The 17,595-nt window shown below is 37.4% G+C and overlaps 1 protein-coding gene across 4 annotated transcripts in view; it reads right to left on the bottom strand.

Annotated features, from left to right (window-relative positions):
* Window positions 1-17,595, bottom strand: part of ST18 (ST18 C2H2C-type zinc finger transcription factor) — a 170,664-nt gene that overhangs the window by 36,930 nt on the left and 116,139 nt on the right. For all 4 annotated transcript variants that reach the window (XM_063168665.1, XM_063168654.1, XM_063168675.1 and 1 more), the window contains 6 exons: window positions 13,840-14,030; window positions 8,730-9,527; window positions 5,714-5,848; window positions 3,873-3,963; window positions 2,272-2,376; window positions 1,030-1,235 (listed from right to left, as the gene is read on the bottom strand). In XM_063168665.1, the coding sequence (XP_063024735.1) occupies window positions 1,030-1,235; window positions 2,272-2,376; window positions 3,873-3,963; window positions 5,714-5,848; window positions 8,730-9,527; window positions 13,840-14,030 (1,526 nt within the window). The remainder of the gene's footprint in view (window positions 1-1,029; window positions 1,236-2,271; window positions 2,377-3,872; window positions 3,964-5,713; window positions 5,849-8,729; window positions 9,528-13,839; window positions 14,031-17,595) is intronic.

Below are 17,595 nucleotides of genomic sequence, written 5' to 3' on the forward strand. Positions count from 1 at the left end.
TACATGCATATTATATTTTAATTAACTTATATATAAATTTATTCGTTAACAATTTTTTTTTGCTTTTCTGTTCACCTTGCTATGAATGTGTTTCTTTGTTGGAGTAAGTGGGACAAAATTTGTTTTCTTATTTTATTTTCCTTTTGGTCATTAACAAAAGAAAAGCTAATTAAAAAGTCTTTTTTTTTCACATTGTTCTGGTTCTGTTTTCTTCTGAACCCAGTCTTGGTGGAATGAAACATTTGTTTTCCATTTCTCTCATGGGAACAGAATTATTTGTTTATTTAACTAAAGAATATTTTATAATGGTCAATTCAACGGCAGAACCTTGCCAATGTTTCCCATGCAGATTCTGAAGAGCATCTGCAATAAACTTTCAGTGTTTGCACTGTGGTATCTCATTTTTACAGAGTAGTGCCTCAGAAAATCTGTAAATGGTGCAAGAAGAGGAATCTTGATGACAATTTGACGCATTGAATATGACTGCACTGTATGTATGATTTAGTACAGAAATATGAGGTACCAAGACAAATTTACCCCAGGCCCACAATTAATGTAGCTGGGGCTCATGCTCATTAGGAGAAATAATACCAGTGTAGATTCACCTAAATGGTACCTGCAGTATCTTTAAAACTTAACTTGGATTTCTCTGTATCACAGTTCATTACACCTTGTGCAGACACGTTCCATGGGACTTGTCTTCCATCCCATAATGATACCTCAATTTAATCAAGGAAGAAGGTAACAGGTAATATATAGAACATTCCTTTTACTCCTCTTTTCCACTGATAACTGCTTTTAAAAGAAACACTAAAAAAGTAAACATTGCAGTGATGATATTTAGTGTTTCAAAATTCTGTCTTTCACAATTTAGTGATTCTGTCTAATGTTCTAGACCCACATGATTAAAGATGGTTTCTACAGACCTTTTTAGAATTCTAGAAGTTTGAAAGCAGAACAAGCAAAAAGGAAAAAGGAATCATTGACATTTTGCCCCTTCTTCAATAGAAAATTGAATTTTGAGCTTACATTCAAGAAACTGAGGTGTTTTTCGACCTTGTGTCACAGGTGCTGTTGTGCGTTTGCCAAAGACTTGTGCATCAAAACTGGCATAATCAAATGGGACTTTCCCAAACTTCTCCTGTTCTTTCCCCGGGGTGCCTCTGGAGGAAGTGACTGACTGTGAAGCTCTGTAACTGAACTGAGATAGCTCAGACTGCTTTGTTAAATTTGTCCTGCAGAGAAGAGGAAAAGAATGAAGGAGAAAGATGAGAACATCTTTAAATAACCTTGTCTTGAAAAATAGGATATGATTGCATCTCATAATCCAAAAGTGGGCTATTATCACATGCAAAAATTCACAAACTAAAAGATGGGGACATTAAAAAATGCAGTATTCTTTAATAGCAGTTTGGGCTACTTACAGGGAAGTTACTCACCGCTAGATTGCCATTTCCTTTAGTTCTGAAAATTTGTCTGGATTTTTTTTCTAGCTTTTAGTTTTTTTGGATCAGTATTGTTCTCACTTTACTGTGAATGAGTATGGTATAAATATAATATAAGATGACCTGAAATAATTGCTTGTGCTGTTTGGGAAGAACGAATGATTTATGGTGTGTTATTCCATTTAGTAAATGTTCAGTAACTACTTGTCTTTAGTAATTTCCTTAGGACTTTTCATATGTAGAGTTAAGGCACGTGCAGTTGGCAGACACATGGACATAATATTCTGTAATGGCTCTGAAGGAACCATTAGAGCTGATCATGTCAATAATCCACAAATTAAAGTGTCCCCAAATAGACCTGAATATAATAGGTTGTAATGGTCATGGTGCCAATGATGTGCAAATTATGCGTGTCTGTAGGGTCCATATAACTCAGACAAAATACAATTCCACTAAAAAGTGTTTCTCCTTTTTGATGTCATTGTATATAATATAAATTAAAGTAATTAAACCAATAAACTAAAAATAAAGAAATTCTATTAATTGTTCTGATCAGGTTACTTGTGTGGAAGTAAGATTTAATAGGATATATTTGGTTGCTTATCCAAAGATACACCTCTCGTCTTTAACGTCAGCCTCATGCATGCGAACCAACAGAAAAATGGTGGTTTGTTTTGAGAATCAGATGGTTTTGCAGAGCCTCATTTTGGAAAACTGGGTAACCACTGAAGCTGAAGTGGGTGAAAGATCTGAGGACCAGTCAACAGAGTTTGTGCATAGATAAGAGTTTGTTTGTTGGGAGAAACTGGTTTGTGAGGGCTCCTACCTGTGAGTCTGATCATGGCACTGCCCAGCTTTTGGAGACTCGAGCTGGTTCTTTTCTTGGGACATTGCCAGCTTTTCAGCTGCAGCAATTGGACAACCAGAAAGGCTGTTGAAAAGCAAAGGTGAAGAACAGAGACAACAAGAAAAAAAACATTGAAATTAATTATTGTGCAGAGGAGATCTGTGCTGTTTTTCTGTGGAAATCAGTGACTTTGAGAGTCTGTGCACTTAAGGGAACTGCTGCTGCTATAGCCCAGATTCATCTGTTTTTCAATCCTTAATGCAAAACTGTGAAATCTGTGTATTTTAGGTGATATATCTGGAAACTGAATCATGTAGGAGTTTTCCACAGTTCAGCTTTGATGTTTTGTGTCTGGCAAGTCACTAGTAAATTTTTTGACAAATGACATTTACTTTATCAGCTAAACCATGCATATAAGCCTCCTGCTGATTAAAAGGAAAGTGAATTTGGGAAAAAAACCCAGGGATATATGAGAGACTGTTACCAAAGAACACATTTTATCATTTTGAGTTGTGCTAGCTTATATTTTCCTGTTTGTTTTATTAGATTAGAACATGTTTTCTTATCCTATTCATGGGTTGCTCATGATACAGCTGATGTGCTTCAAAGATGACTAGGGATTTAAAACAGGAAAAGCAAAGGAAAAATATCTGCTTGTTCGTTATATATTTTTATAAAAAAGCTATTCATATGTCTGATAAAGACTTACTAATTTTTGTATTAAAAGGGTATGATAAATTTTAATTTTGGTGCAGTAACAAATGAATCAATAAACAAAAACCCCAAAATATCACAGAAATTCAGATAAACAAAGAGAGTTAGTTTTGAAATTCTTATGTCACAAGTTTGATTTTAAGACTGACATTATATTTTCCCAATTTCAGCAGTATGATGGAATATACTGCTTCCAGAAGAAAGCAGTACTGACAAGAGCTGTGCTGACAGCAGTGGCTTGCTGGAGACAGAGTGGATCTCTGCCTCACCTGCAGTCCAGCTGTGATTCCCCAGCTGCCTGTCTGGAAGTCTTTTCTCAATTTTACTTTCTCTCCTGCAGGCAGCATGTTAAACAGACAGGAGTGTTCCAGGCAGGAAGATTGTATTCCTGAGGGTAATAATAAGTGGAGCTTTTAAACAGATTTCAAAATAGTTCACTTAAAATTTTCTGGTTTGCTAAACGGGAATGTGCCCTGATTGGAAGTTCCTGTCAATGGCTAGCATGTAGTGGTGCAAAATAAATGGGTTTTGGTTTCCATTGGGTTTTGCAGCTGTAGCAATAATAATGTATTTTTTCATTCCTTCTCCTTGTACATGATGATTTTTCAATGTGAGGACCGTGATGAAATTGTAGCTTTAAATCTCATCTATGAAAATACTAGTGGAATTTGCCATCCTCTGTGCTGCAGCCATTTTTTATGTAAAGGAATTAAACACAATTATTTGGTTATAAATAATACAGGCTGCCCTTGCAGTTCATAGACACTTTTCAGTGTAGTACATAGCATCTATTTCCAAGATGTGCCTATCAATTTACTCCCTAGTACGTGTTAGGTTTTAAGTGGACAGGAATTTTTCTGCTCTACCTTCGGTGTGTGTTGCGATTGCTGTTGACATGTCCTCTTCCAGTGCATCCTGGGGTGGGACACTTTAAAACATTTTCATGCATGGCAAGAACTAAACAGAAAAAAAAAAAAAAAAAACAAAGTTGATAATAAAAAGCATCAATTAAAAATACATATCTTTAAAAAATGAACATATCCTCTTTGAACTCAGATTCTCAATTCTTTCACATTTTTATCACAAAAGAATAGGGGAAGCAAAGGACCTACAATGCAGTGAATGTGGTGCCTCCAGCATAAACCAGTTTATATTGCTGTGGTGAGGCTTCCCACATGCACAAAATTCTTTATACTGACTTCAAAAGAACACAAGTGGAAGTCAGCAAAGGTGTTAAATCATGAATCCCTTTATACACCACTAACACTGGAAAAGGCAGGTGACAGAGGAGCCCTGGGCCACACAGTCCATATTCCATGGAGCTGCAGTCCCTTTCTGTCCCCGGAAAGGAAATCTCTCAAGTACAGGAAGGCTGTTTATTCATTTTATCAGATATTTAGAGTACCTCCCTTTGAACATGACACCTTCTGCTCATCTGAGCTGTGCTGGAACTGCCTTGGACCAATCAGTAATAGTTCCAAGCATCAGCTTACACTCTTAGCAGCGATTACAAACTCTTGCCTGTATATTTCTAATGTCCTTGGATGTGGATGACCTTTGCTAAAACTGACAGATATGTCTATGTTAAACATAAAACATCTTACAGTATTCCACAAAAGCTGACTGTTCATTCCACAGGTTTGTTCTGCCAGGAACCAAATTCTAACTTCTTCTCTTTTTTTTCCCCCCATTAGGACAGAGCACATCTAATTGGAAGTATGATAATTAACAAGGACTTGTTAATTTTAAGTTTTTAGGAAGTTAATGTTGCTAAGGACTTCCAAATGCAGCCTGCTTAATTCAGCAGATGTTTCCATGAATACAGTTTAGTAGCAGATTTAAAAAAGGGGAGAGCTACAGTTAGGAAGAGGATTTTGGTAAAGTGCAAATATCCTTTTAATTTGTTGTTATGCATATCACCACAAAGAACAATCTGACTAACTAGGTTGTTTAAGTGGATAGTTTCACATTAAGTTTTTGGCTTATTATGCAGCATTTCATTGCATCATGTTGCAGGATTACACACACACACACACACACACACACACACACACACACATGCACACACACGCCAATGTTATCAGAGCAGCACAGTCAGAAATAAGCAGGGAAATTCAGGCTAGACTGGGCATGAAAGGGTTAGTGTGATACTGTCACAAGACAGGGACCTGCTGTGGACCAGCACTGGGATGTACTGATGGAAATAACCTTTTGGAGCGCAGCAGCAAGGGGGATGCTAAAAACATCTCTGCATAAGCATGCCCAGGCCTCTCATCTGTTGGCAGTGAGAGCCAGCAGCCTCCGTGTGCGGCTGCGGCAAACGAGGCCTCGGCTCCGGAACAAGCAGGAGATGTCTGTGCCTTAGCAAAGGTGTGAGAGAGCAACTTGAAGACTCATGGGACTGCAGCATGCAGGTCTGCTGGCAGCTTGGGAACAGGCTGTCTGATCTTCTTCTTCCCAGGCTACCTAAGGAGCCTGCTGCTGTTTGTAAGGATAATGCTGTAAGGAGCACTTGAGCTGCACAAGTGTGGGAAGCAGGGCTGTGCTGTGAGATAGAGGGCAAAGAAGGGGTGATGGCTTCTTTCCCAGCCTCATCCTGCTATCTCATGCTGAAAAAAGGGGATTCTTCTCCAGCATAAGCACATACTACCCACAATACTGAGACAGATCCAGCTGTTGTTCGGGGCTGCAGGGTGGTGATACTCACTTTCTAGTGGCACTCTAACTTTATGTGGACAGCCTGAGAGACTGCGGTGGTGAGGGTACAGCCCAGTCACGTGCCCTGTGCCATCGCATCCTGGGATGGGGCATTTGGTTTCTCTCTTTTCAGGCCTGGGTGAATCTGCAGAGAAATCAGATAAAGATTTTGTTTGGGTTTAGACCCTGTCTGTGCTCAGCTGAGTGATCCTAGCTGAATGATATTCTCTATTTTATACTTAGATTTAATTCCTGTCCAAAGTTTTAACAGGGATGTATGCAACTGAAACATCACTTCAGGTTTTCATAGTGTCCCTTAAACAATTATTTCCCTCTCCCATTATGCCATTTATGTGCTAAATTATATAGCTTTAGGATTGCAGTATCATTTATTCCATTCAGAGCCTCAAACAGGACAGAAGCCACAATCCAATAAGCCAGAAAACTGGCAGCATGAGCCAACAGTAAGATCTATAAAGGAATAAATTAAAAAAGGAGAAACAATCTTCTGCTCTGTTAATGTCAGACTCCAGGAAGCTGGGACAACCAAATAAAAGCTGAGGTGTGAAACAAATAAACAAACAAACAAAAAGCATTTCAACCAGAAGCCATTCCTTAAATATCACAGATCTCTAGGCTGTAGGTTCTTTGTTAGGAAACTGAATACATGCCACTTTACATTTGAGAGGCAAGGCAAGCAGCTCCCTCTGGTACACATGGCAATGCTGCTTTGTGGAGCAGCCCACAAAGACGCTGAAAACATGGAGCAGCCGATACCCTTTCAAAGGCGAGGTCTCAGCCCAGCCCCACTGCTACCACTCTGTAACAGCCTCCCAAATTCTGTTTCAAGCACCTAGAATAGTGCAAGAAGCACTGGTCAGAAAACCTTTATTTGATTTCCAATGCAGGATCAAAAGTCTGGGCGAGAAAGGAATGATTTCTGGTCCAGGAATTCTCTTGTGAGAAATCTGGAGGAAGTGGCCGCATAAATTGCTGAGGATGGTTTTAGCTCCATCTGTGATTGGCTGCCAACAGCATTTGGTGCTGGGGGAGAAAACAGCTGCAGCCAGCACAGGGAGCTGCCTCTTTCAAACTAATTTTTTCTGGACTATGAGGTAGGATGTGCTTAGGGACAGAATCACCAGGGACAGCTGAGGGTTAAACTTCCTGACAAGTTTTTAGATTAAAAAAAATTAAAATAAATGAATGGGGAGGAAAGCAAATAGACTCAGCATCATCAGGAGACCACATGCTTTTTAGAATCACTGCAAATGGAAAGTGCTGCAATAGTGAACAGAAAATAAAGAGGGACGCAGAAATATGATTTAGTGTTTTCTCCGGTAATTGGAAAGGTTTATGATGAATAGATTTTTTTCTGATCTAGCATCCAAGAGTGAAAATTAAGAGCTGATGGATTTGATGGTAGATTTTTTAGAAATAAAACCCAGTTAATTATATAAAGTGGCAAAATTATGTGCCGGATACAACATTACCTACAATCATGGTGTTTATACAACTCGAACAAAGCCTGATATGTTTCTCCATGGGTATTACCTCTGGACTCACCTGGAAACCACAGCTAATTATAATATGAGGTAAATCAGCAAGGGATAGAGTCTGCCATTCCTACATCGCTGCTCTTTCCTATGTGTGCTGTGAGAAAGTCACATTGACACCAATGTGAACCTGGCCAATACAGTTGCTCTCAGAGCAGGAAAAGATATTTATAAAGTTCCTGCATAAGCCAAAGTCATCTGAGCAAATAAAGGTTCATGTAGTACATGCATGCGCAGCTTAAGACATGCTAATGAAAACAGTGCTTGAGACACAAAAATGAGATGTCTGCATTTTCTTCCTTAATACTGCAGGAAATATTTTATAGTTGCAGCTCCTAAAAATGCCTGTCAGTTCTCTTTCACACTAAATGCTTCAGATAAGTAAATTACTATAATATTTATTTATTATGTCCACAGGGACTACTCTAAAGTTACATTAGAAATACCAAAGTAAATCATTCATCAAAAGCAGAAATAACATCAGTGCTAGGGTGACCTTGGGATGTTTGCAAGGCCAAAAGGAAAAGTCAAAGGACAGATGAATGTATTGTTACTTACTACAGAAGGGAGTGTGCTTATAAAATGACATCTCTCGATGTTCTGTAATTATCTTCAATTGAGGAGTTTCATACAAGACAGCCCAGTTTATAAATCAAACCCAAATCTTTTAAGTCTCCACTTCTGAAAGCCTGATTAAGAGATATTGAATTATGTTCCTACGGGTTTGTAGGATATCACAAACCCTCAGAAACAATAAAGATTTTGGAATTTACTGGTGTTTCTGCTGATGGCAAATGAGGCAGAAGAGCATGGCTTGTGTTTTCCTGGCTCAAAACTGCTAGATATAGAAAAATGTAATGTTGATTGATGTAATATTGATTGATACAAATATACTAATACTATACTTAGAATAGTATTAGTAATACTATAGTATAGTATATAATACTATACTATAGTATCATAGTACTAGTATAGTATTATAATACTATACTTATATTTGACTATACTATACTATACTTGATGCTAATGAAGTAGACTGAACTCAGAAAACACATGGCTTAGGAATCAGTTGATATCTTTGGGAGAGGCTAATTTTTCACCCTAAACTTGCCCTTGGGTACTGTTTTAATACCTTGCCTTTCGGCTGCTGAAACTTTGGAGGTTTGTATTAGCATCCTACAGAGAAGGAAGCAGAGGAGGAGGAAAAGGAGGAGGAGGAATGTCAGCGCCAGCTACACAGGCCTTTTAGTGCCCATTACTGGTGATTTCACATAGCAGTTTGGCAGGAAGCCAAGTACCTAGCGTTTAACCTGGTTAGACGCGAGGCACTAGTGTGAAGGTACCTAATTAACAAAATTACCAGCTAAATTCCAGATTCTTTACTGTTGCTATAAACCCCAGCTCAGAATCCTCTATCAGTCACGGGACAAATGCTTAAGCCAGCAAGAAGAGCCAAAAATACTTCCTTACGTTTGCTGCTAAATATCTGTCTCCCACCAATGTCAATAACTTTGGTTTGTCTCCTTTCTCCTGCTAGATGCTCCAGAAGAAATCTATCCAGTTCCTTGTAGGTGCTGTGGAACACATGCCCTTGCTCTGCCTGCAGAGCGATTGCTTGCTCTAGCAAACTCAAGTTCCCTTTCGTTTTGTCCAGCTCAACTGACACGTCTGTGGTTTCGGACAGGCACTCGTTGTCGTCTTCTTCACTTTCAGGGAAGAGATTCTGGATTCTCTTCTCGAAAGGATCAGAGTGAGGCTCCTGGGGTGCTCTTAGCTCTGTTTCTGAGTCGCAGAGTGTTTCACAAGGACCATATTCGACCTCTTCCTTCTTAATTTCTGGGACTTCCAGGATGCTGGGTTGATTACACTCTACGATATATTTCTGAGTTACATGGGGCTTTACACTAGTTTCTTCCGAGAAATTTGAAGAGCTATCCCACTCATTGTCCATAATTTCAGAGTTACTTTCATTTTCCTCAGATGAACAGTATTTTGGGTCAGAGATAGCAGTCTTTTCCTTTCCTTCAGCTGAGCTAATCATGTAACATTCATCAGCATCATCACTTTCTGTTTTCAATGATTGAATGCCACTATCATTTAGATTTTCTGCCACTGCTTGACTAGGTGCATCTTTTGCTACTTTTCCCATGTTCATCAAAGATTTGGCCACGGCATCTTGATAGCTGGAGTAGTTGTCTTTTCTTTGACTGGAATTTTCTTGCCCACCCAAATGAGGGGTTTCCTCAGATGATTTTGTAGTACTCTCCTCTGTATGAGAAAAATAGGTAAGAGAAATATGTAAGAATAAATATTTTTTGTATCTTGTAGAAGTGACGTGGAGACATTGACTTACCAATTGCTGTTTCATTACTCAGAAAGGTACTCTGAAATGATCGAATTTAGACCAAGGATCTGTTTGAAATGACTAATTGTAGCAGGATGAAAAACCCTTCTAAAATAATATATACTTTATATTACAGTTCCAGCACTATAGGAGAAGAAATTATATGCCCATTTCTCACTGATGGTGAAAACACATATTTTCTTAGAACACATACACACACACAGACATATACATATATGCAAATATAATGCTCAATATGTTGATATTGCATATGTACATATCTATATAATCTGTATGTATATATTGTATATATATATATATTTATATATATATATATATGTACACAAGCACACAAACACATTTTAAAATCCCTCTGATCTATTTTCACTTTTATTTCATCTAATATTCCCAAATATTTTCTCAAAATAAACCCTAATTACTTTCCCTGTCACCCCGGATCCCATGAAAGACCTTGATGGAAAAATCCTCAATACTTCACAAAGGGCAAGCTCCTGGTCACCATTGAAATTGCCACACTAAGTGATAGATCAGGTCATGCACAGGCAAACAGAAGTGGTTGTTATGTACAGACTCATAAAGGACTTGTTAAAGACACTACTGAAATGCATCCTGTCTTTATAAACATCTTTCTTCAGAAGAAAAGCAGCAGCCAGCAGGTAATAAAGGCAGCATGTAGGAGAGGTTGTCAGTGTGGAAGACAATATGCCTTTTGTATCTCATTTAATTTTTTATAAACATTTCCTCTGACAAGGACACTCAAAAATACATCTCCATCATCTTCCTTTCTGGTAATTATCTCTCTAAAATCAACACTGGTTTTGCCAGGATCAAGTAAATATTGCCATAGTAACTAAAAGCATTTTTGGATGAAGGGAAGAATTTAGTCACAACACTAGCCCCTTCAATAATGCTGATTATAGGGTACATTCTTTTGTTGGGATCTATTCAACATAAACTGAAAAATTTAACATTTTACTTCCTAGAAAGGAGGATGAATAAACAAGCATACACTATTTCATAAGATGTGTCTGTCCTTTCCTGAATCAGAACTCCCGGTTTAAATAATAAATTAAGCATAGCCTAAAATGCAAATTAAGTTTCTCTCAATAACACAGTGAGCTATTAAGAGAAAGTGTAAAGGGTTATGATAATTTTAAAGTATTATGAACTACAGAAAACAAATAAAAAGCATTTTCAGTGAATATGTCCAATTCATTGAACTATTCTCTCAATCCACTTAACTACCCACATGTGTACAATAATGATTTATAGACATTATACCTAATTATGCATATTTGGGCTGTGTTAGAGTGCCTAACAAAAGCTCTAGAAAGCAACAATTACCTCTGTTGCTTAGCTACATAGTTTAAAATATTCCTATTAAGTGCAGATTATTGTGGAGGGGAAAAGGGGGACAAAAATGCACATGTGCACCACAATGCATTTCACTTTACTGCTGCCAAACTGTTAGCATTTTGGGTCATTTCCAGTTTACATAATTGTTTGGTTCAACTGTTTGTTATATGTTAAAAGAAAATATTGATTAATTCTTATTCTTCTTCAGAAAATTGGACTCATGCAGGGAGGGGTGGCCTTTTGCACTGTGTGCATAAAGTTGTATTTAAAGAAGTGTCTGCAAACCTTCATGTAACTTTTTAGCAGCTGGTCTAGTACCACACACATTGCAGTATTCTGAACAAAGTGTGCCATCTTTTCACATCTCAGCAAGTAAGAATGGTGATTTGGCTCTATGAATAACTTTAGTCAAATGGGTTTCCATTATTTGCTCTTCTGCCATTTGGAAAATAACAGAATCCCATCAGTGGGTAATTTCAAAAAGGAACAAGATCTATCTTAAAAGAAATCTCCTGCCCATCAAAAGAAAACAAATCAGACAAAATGTTCAATGGTAAAAGGTTTTTTTAGTTATTTTTATGTGAGAAAGATGAAAAATAATATAAGTTCATGATAAAAAAAATTTTTGTTCCTTAAATAATCAGCGATTTTTAAAGCAATCTTTAAAAATTTGTTGTTGAATCAATCCTAATGGTTCAGCTGTCCCAGCTCTGCTTTTTACATCCACAGGCTGTAAATTTACTTTTCAAATAATCAAAACTCAGCTTAGTTTACAGTTGCATCAATCCATGAACTGAATCATTAACTGATCAACTGAAAAGAATCCTGAGTTCATAATAAAGGGAGCAATACTACACTAAGAAATCCCAAGTACCTACATACCCAGACCAAATGTATGCTTTCACAGAAATTTGTTTGGTAGCTGGTAAAAATTATGCAAAAGATGTAGGTTGTATTATCACTGAACAAGCAGGTTGGAATATATTATTTTGGTATCAAAGAAATAGCTTCGAAACCAAGTGGGATGTTTTTGTTTTGACTGAAGGGCGTGGTTTCCCTACTTTTTTATCAATGGATTTGGTCCAACAATTGCCCTTTTTTAAAAAAAGTTAGATAACTTAACCTAAAAAAGTTAAATAACTTAGGTTTGTGCCACAGAGTCTACCTTTACACCCATCATAGCAATTCCCCTTCATCAAATTCTTCAAGATGTACAGAGAACAGAAAAAGGGGAAGAAAAACGATTCTACTGAGTGCAACTCTGGATGGTCAGGAACCAGGCTGAATCAACACAAAAAATTTAGCTAAAATCCAAATATCTAAAAAAAAAAGTCAAAATAAAAATAACAAAACCCCAAGACATGAACAGGAACTCTTACTCCAACAGATTCGCTTCTGATGGTAGGAGCTAGAAACACTCCCTTCAGCCTGAACAGGCACTGAGAGGTACAGGATTTTTTCCTTAATTATTTTTTCTTAAAAATGTCACTCAAAAGACAGAGACATTGTGTATCACCTTGCTAATTAATGTTCTGTTTGAAGATGGAGCTACTTTCTAGGCTTTCACAGCAATGGGATGCAGCCCTTTGGAAAAATCTCCTCCTAGGAGATTTACAAGTGACAGATGACTGAAAACTTTGTTGTTATAGAAGTGCTGCAAAGACATCCACTGATTTTAGTAGAATCCGGAACTGACTCTTTAATGTGAAAGACATTCTTCTTCCTCTTCTGTGTGTTTTATAGTAATCATATCTATAAAATTCGTGGGGCTTGTTTTGTTTTAAGGGATTTCAATTTAGAGTGGATAAATACACAAATAACTGATCTCAGTTCATGATAAAATAATAGCACAGCCCAGTCTGGAAGGGACCTTAAAAGACCATCTAGGTCCAATCTTTTGCTGTAAAGGGATCCTAGATTATATAATCTACCACTCTGCCCTTCAAAAACATTTGATAAGAAGAAACTCAGTGGAAAAAAAATTATCTTTTAATTTTGATAGCAACCAGAAACTGAGTGACATTTAAGTTCATTCAGTTTACATATTATCTATGATTACCAATTTCCCAGTGCCAGATCGCATTCCTTTTATTTTAACATTTGCTGTGTGGAGGTGACTGCCAGTATATTCCTGATATCTACTTGCTTGTCTCATTAACTTGTCTGATTAACTATTTTGGCAGGAATTCTTAGACAATTATGTGAAAAAAACTATTTGGTTTCAGACTTTTTGTTCAACGTGAATATATATATATAAAATATTAGAAAGGAATAGTAATCAAAACATACTATGGCTATATCTTTCTGCCCCCTCATCCTTGTCCATATTTTTCAGCATACACATTGTAGAAGTTGCTATAAAATGTTGGATGTGTTTGGCTTACCACTGTTGGAATAACAGGTATAAAAGTGCTGAGTCTAATAATCGTGTTAAACAGAACACACACAGCAGTCACACGCATGAAATTGCTTTGCTAAGTGTTAAAGTCAACAATGTTTTGCTAAGCATCATTTTTCCCTCCTCAGAGCTCTGTATATTCCAGTGAAAATCTGCTCTTCAGAAGTGTGTGGGATGGTGGTGGGCTTAAGCTTGTTCTTTCACAGAGGTGCTGGAGAAGCAGATGCTGCTCACTATCCAACCTGCTGCAGCAGTTGTCTCTGGATGACCTGCATGGCATTTACTAGACCCCAGGAGAACTTATTGTACAAATAAATGGAAGTATGATGATTAAACCTGGACAGAAAGGCACCATTGCAACTCTCTTAGAAGTCAAACATGTCTTGCATCCTGTTTCAAAATACTGGGTTTTAATCTCCCTTCCTGTGGAATTCAAGTTCAAGTGGAGTTCAAGCAACTACCTGGTGTTGAGCTGCTTTCGAGGACACTGATATCTTCCTGTAACTCTGTCCTGTCTTCATTTTCTTCTTTGCATTCCAAGCTGGGGCTGTAATGGCGGGGTTTCATTAACAGGGACTTCCTTTTGTTGACGGGAACGCCTGATATCTGATCTTCAGCTTTTCTCTTCTTAGCCATGGAGCATTTGTAGGCACTGCAATGATCAATTGCCAGGGACAGAGAAAAAATGGGAGAAGTGAGGAGCAATCTGTTTTAAAAATAGCACCATCCTATAGTTTAATTCAAAGTATAAAAGTGAAGATTGACAAAATGGGAAATCACTTGCAGTTTCAGCAAATTATGTCTAGCAGATATTTAATTTTAGCTCAGGTACTGAAAGTCCAGGCCACAGGCAAGTGTTGTTTCTTTTCACTGGTGCCAAAATCTTTTTGGGAGAAGGGGAATGAAGAGTATGACAAAACCAAAAAAAAATCCATAACCCAACAGCCTTAAGGAAAGGATAAACAAAATTGTAGCCTGTGTTGATAATCCAGGAAAACAGCTATAGGGAAAATTATACCTCCAGTTACCCTGAGCCTTTGGTCCTTAACCTTTACATCAGTATGAACATCCAATTACACACGTGGAGTTCAACAGCATAAAACCTGTGAGAAACACACTGTACATTGATAATGTTGTGCAACACAGTTCTGTCTTTCCATATTAGCCCTGAGCACAGGTTTCATTTAATTTACTCCAGACATAAAGACCTGGTTTCAGCTCTACTCAGTTCTCTGAAAAGACAATGAAAAAAGGCTCCTGCAAAGGGTTATTCATTTCACTTGAAGCTATTTCTATGTGAGAAAAGGGGGAGCTGGGAAAAGGTCTCACCCAGTTCAGATGCCTAACTTTCAGATGACTGACAGGAGGAAGAATGGCAGGAATTTAGAGAGGAAGATCTTTAGCAGGTTTAATATACTTTTTTCAACTCCTAATAGCCCCATATATTGATCTGAATATTCACTTGGTTTTGAAGTTATTTTGCCAAACCTTTGTCACCATACAAAACTCAATGGCATGTAGATGGTACAACATAAGACACTTCCCTGAAGAGGCTGGAATCTTCAGCACTCTTTTCTTAATAATTTTTCATGTAAGTGATTTGACATGATTTTATTTTTCTCTCTCACACAGTATACTAAGGAATTTTTTGTAGTACGAATAATACTGCTCATATTATATCTGTCAGAGATGAAAAAGCTGCATATATGGATCTGTGTAATCCACTCAATGGTTTCTCCACCTCAGGTACCCCCAGGGTGCATTACAAATCTGCACGATGCCCTCAGGTGATGGATTTTGCATTTGGCTCACTGACTTAGCTGCAAGATTTGCAAGAAAAAGCCATGTATGAAGAGAACTGCTATTGGTTACACATTTTACAAGCTCAACAGCATAAATTCATCCTTCCAAGGTATCTTATGTGCACTAAATTGGCCCAGGTTCTGATTGTTTTGGCTGAAAGCATACGACTAACTTGAGCTTTTTGTTACAAAAAAAAACCAAACAAAAAAGCCCTGATTTTGGCTAAACACCATTTTGGCAATCCTTCATCGCAAACATAAAGGACATGTAAATACAAAGATCTGCATTTTAGGGGGAATGTTAAATTTCATCATATACATCTCAAACACTGGATATTCTTGATCTTCTGGAGACTAAAATGCTATGGGCATCTGAAATCCAGGAATATGGGATGGTAAGCATATGCTGTACTTGAATAAAACATGGTTTCTGTGTTATTTCTCTATTTATGAAGAGAGGATAACTTGAATGTCATAGTAGAGGTCAGAATCACAGTAGTATCAGTGTACCTCTGGAAATAATGCCCATATAGCAGATATCAGAGATGGATGCAGTGTCATAAAATATGCATAACTTGTTTCTAAGGAAATACAATTACTTAGTTCATATTTGTGAATGGCATTTCATACCACTTGTGTTGTTCCAGGAAAATTGAATAAATGACAAAAGTTTGAAATGTCTTAATACACAATTATTTTTATCAACCAAAACCTTCACTAGGTTTGCTTTTGACGTCTCTCACTTATTTGTCAAGTTAACCTACAGTAGCTACTGTGAAAGTGTTTAGGATATGATGAATTTCCAGTGTCTAATTCCCCTTTGACAAAACTACAGCAGGTGCTTACACCAGAATAATTAATAGATTCTTTTTGGAACAGGAGATTCAATTGGATCATGTAATATGCCCTCCTGTGAACACAGGACACAGAACTTCATCTATTTCTTCAGCCTTAATCCTGTAATTTGTCTGGATATTTTCAAGATTTGACTAACCTAAAGTTAAGGGAAAACATGGCAATATGGTAAATTCATTGCTGTACTCTTGCTCACTGAGTACAGTCTTTTTCTAGTAATATAATATTGCATATCCCACACTGGGGACTGGCATAGCACTCAACGTGTTGGTTTTTCACCACAGCTGGAAAAGAGAATCAAACCCAGATGTCAGCAGACCGTGGCAAAGAGCAGCGTGGGGGCTCTGCTGCCCCTGCCACCTGCAGATCTGCTCTGGAAGGGACAGCACAGGAATCCCACCTGACAGAACCACCACAGTTCACAGTAAATCAAAAGCTGCTGCATCAAAGCTGGGACAGGAGGCCCACAGATCTTCTGGGAGCACCTTGATCATGTTGGAAAATTTCTCCTCTATGAAAGAATATGATGCGTTAACTTGTCCTTATTATATGTTTTTCTGTACATGAGCTGTCACTCATCCAGATTTCCTCCATAGGTCCCATAATTTTTTTCAAAGTACAGAAGATTCAACTTTTAGTAAAATCATTCCTGACACCATTCTGATTTCAGGAAGTTCATAGACATAGTTGTCCCTTATTTCCTAGGAAATTCAAATTGCTCTCCATTGTCCAGGAAGAGAATTTTCAGCTCTTGCTTTTGCTGATGTTCCCTTAAACTGCTGGTTTTTGAGTTTTAATTGGAATATATTAGTTTGCAGGAACCAATTTTAAGTTCTATCACATATCAGAAATTCCTCCCCTTTTCTATCTTACAGTGCTGAAAATGAAAAATTTAAATAAAACTAGAAAAAAATCAAAAGTGGCAGCTTTTTCAAGTTCACATGATTTACTAGGGATTTGATAATGGAAAACAGGAGTTCGTGTACTATGAAAAGAACATATTTATGCCTTTGTAAAATTCATGTCATGCTGATTTCACCTTTGTCTTTAAAAGTTTCTATTTCTCCATAGTCTATGTATACATTCATACATAGACTCACATGTAGGTTATCACTGATTTGTCAAGCTGTACTTTGTCAAGTGGTAAACCTATAATTTAGCTTCTCTATTACTCATCTCTTAAATTCAACATCTAATAGTTTTGTTGCTATTTATCAATGGCCTGCTTGTTGTCATGGAACACTGATTCAGCTGTCAAGGTTATTTGGTAATCCAAGGCTCATAAAACAGGAGAAGCTCTTTTTGTTATGAGCCCAAAGCCAATCTATAATTGAGGTTTTTTTCCCAGTTTAACTGTGCTTAAATTTTATGGGTAAAAAATCATGACTGTATTATCTAGAATGAGCAAAGATTTTAATACATCTTTTTTAAATCAATGATTCAGTTACCAAACCTGTCTTGTGTCAATTATCATAGTGTGAGCCAAGAGTTTAAAATCTATTACATTTAGGACCTGGCTGGATATCTTGAAAAAAGTCCCAAGATAAATCCTCATAGATA

The sequence above is a fragment of the Melospiza melodia genome, chromosome 1 (assembly GCF_035770615.1).
Source record: "Melospiza melodia melodia isolate bMelMel2 chromosome 1, bMelMel2.pri, whole genome shotgun sequence".
Classification (NCBI taxonomy): Eukaryota; Metazoa; Chordata; class Aves; order Passeriformes; family Passerellidae; genus Melospiza; species Melospiza melodia.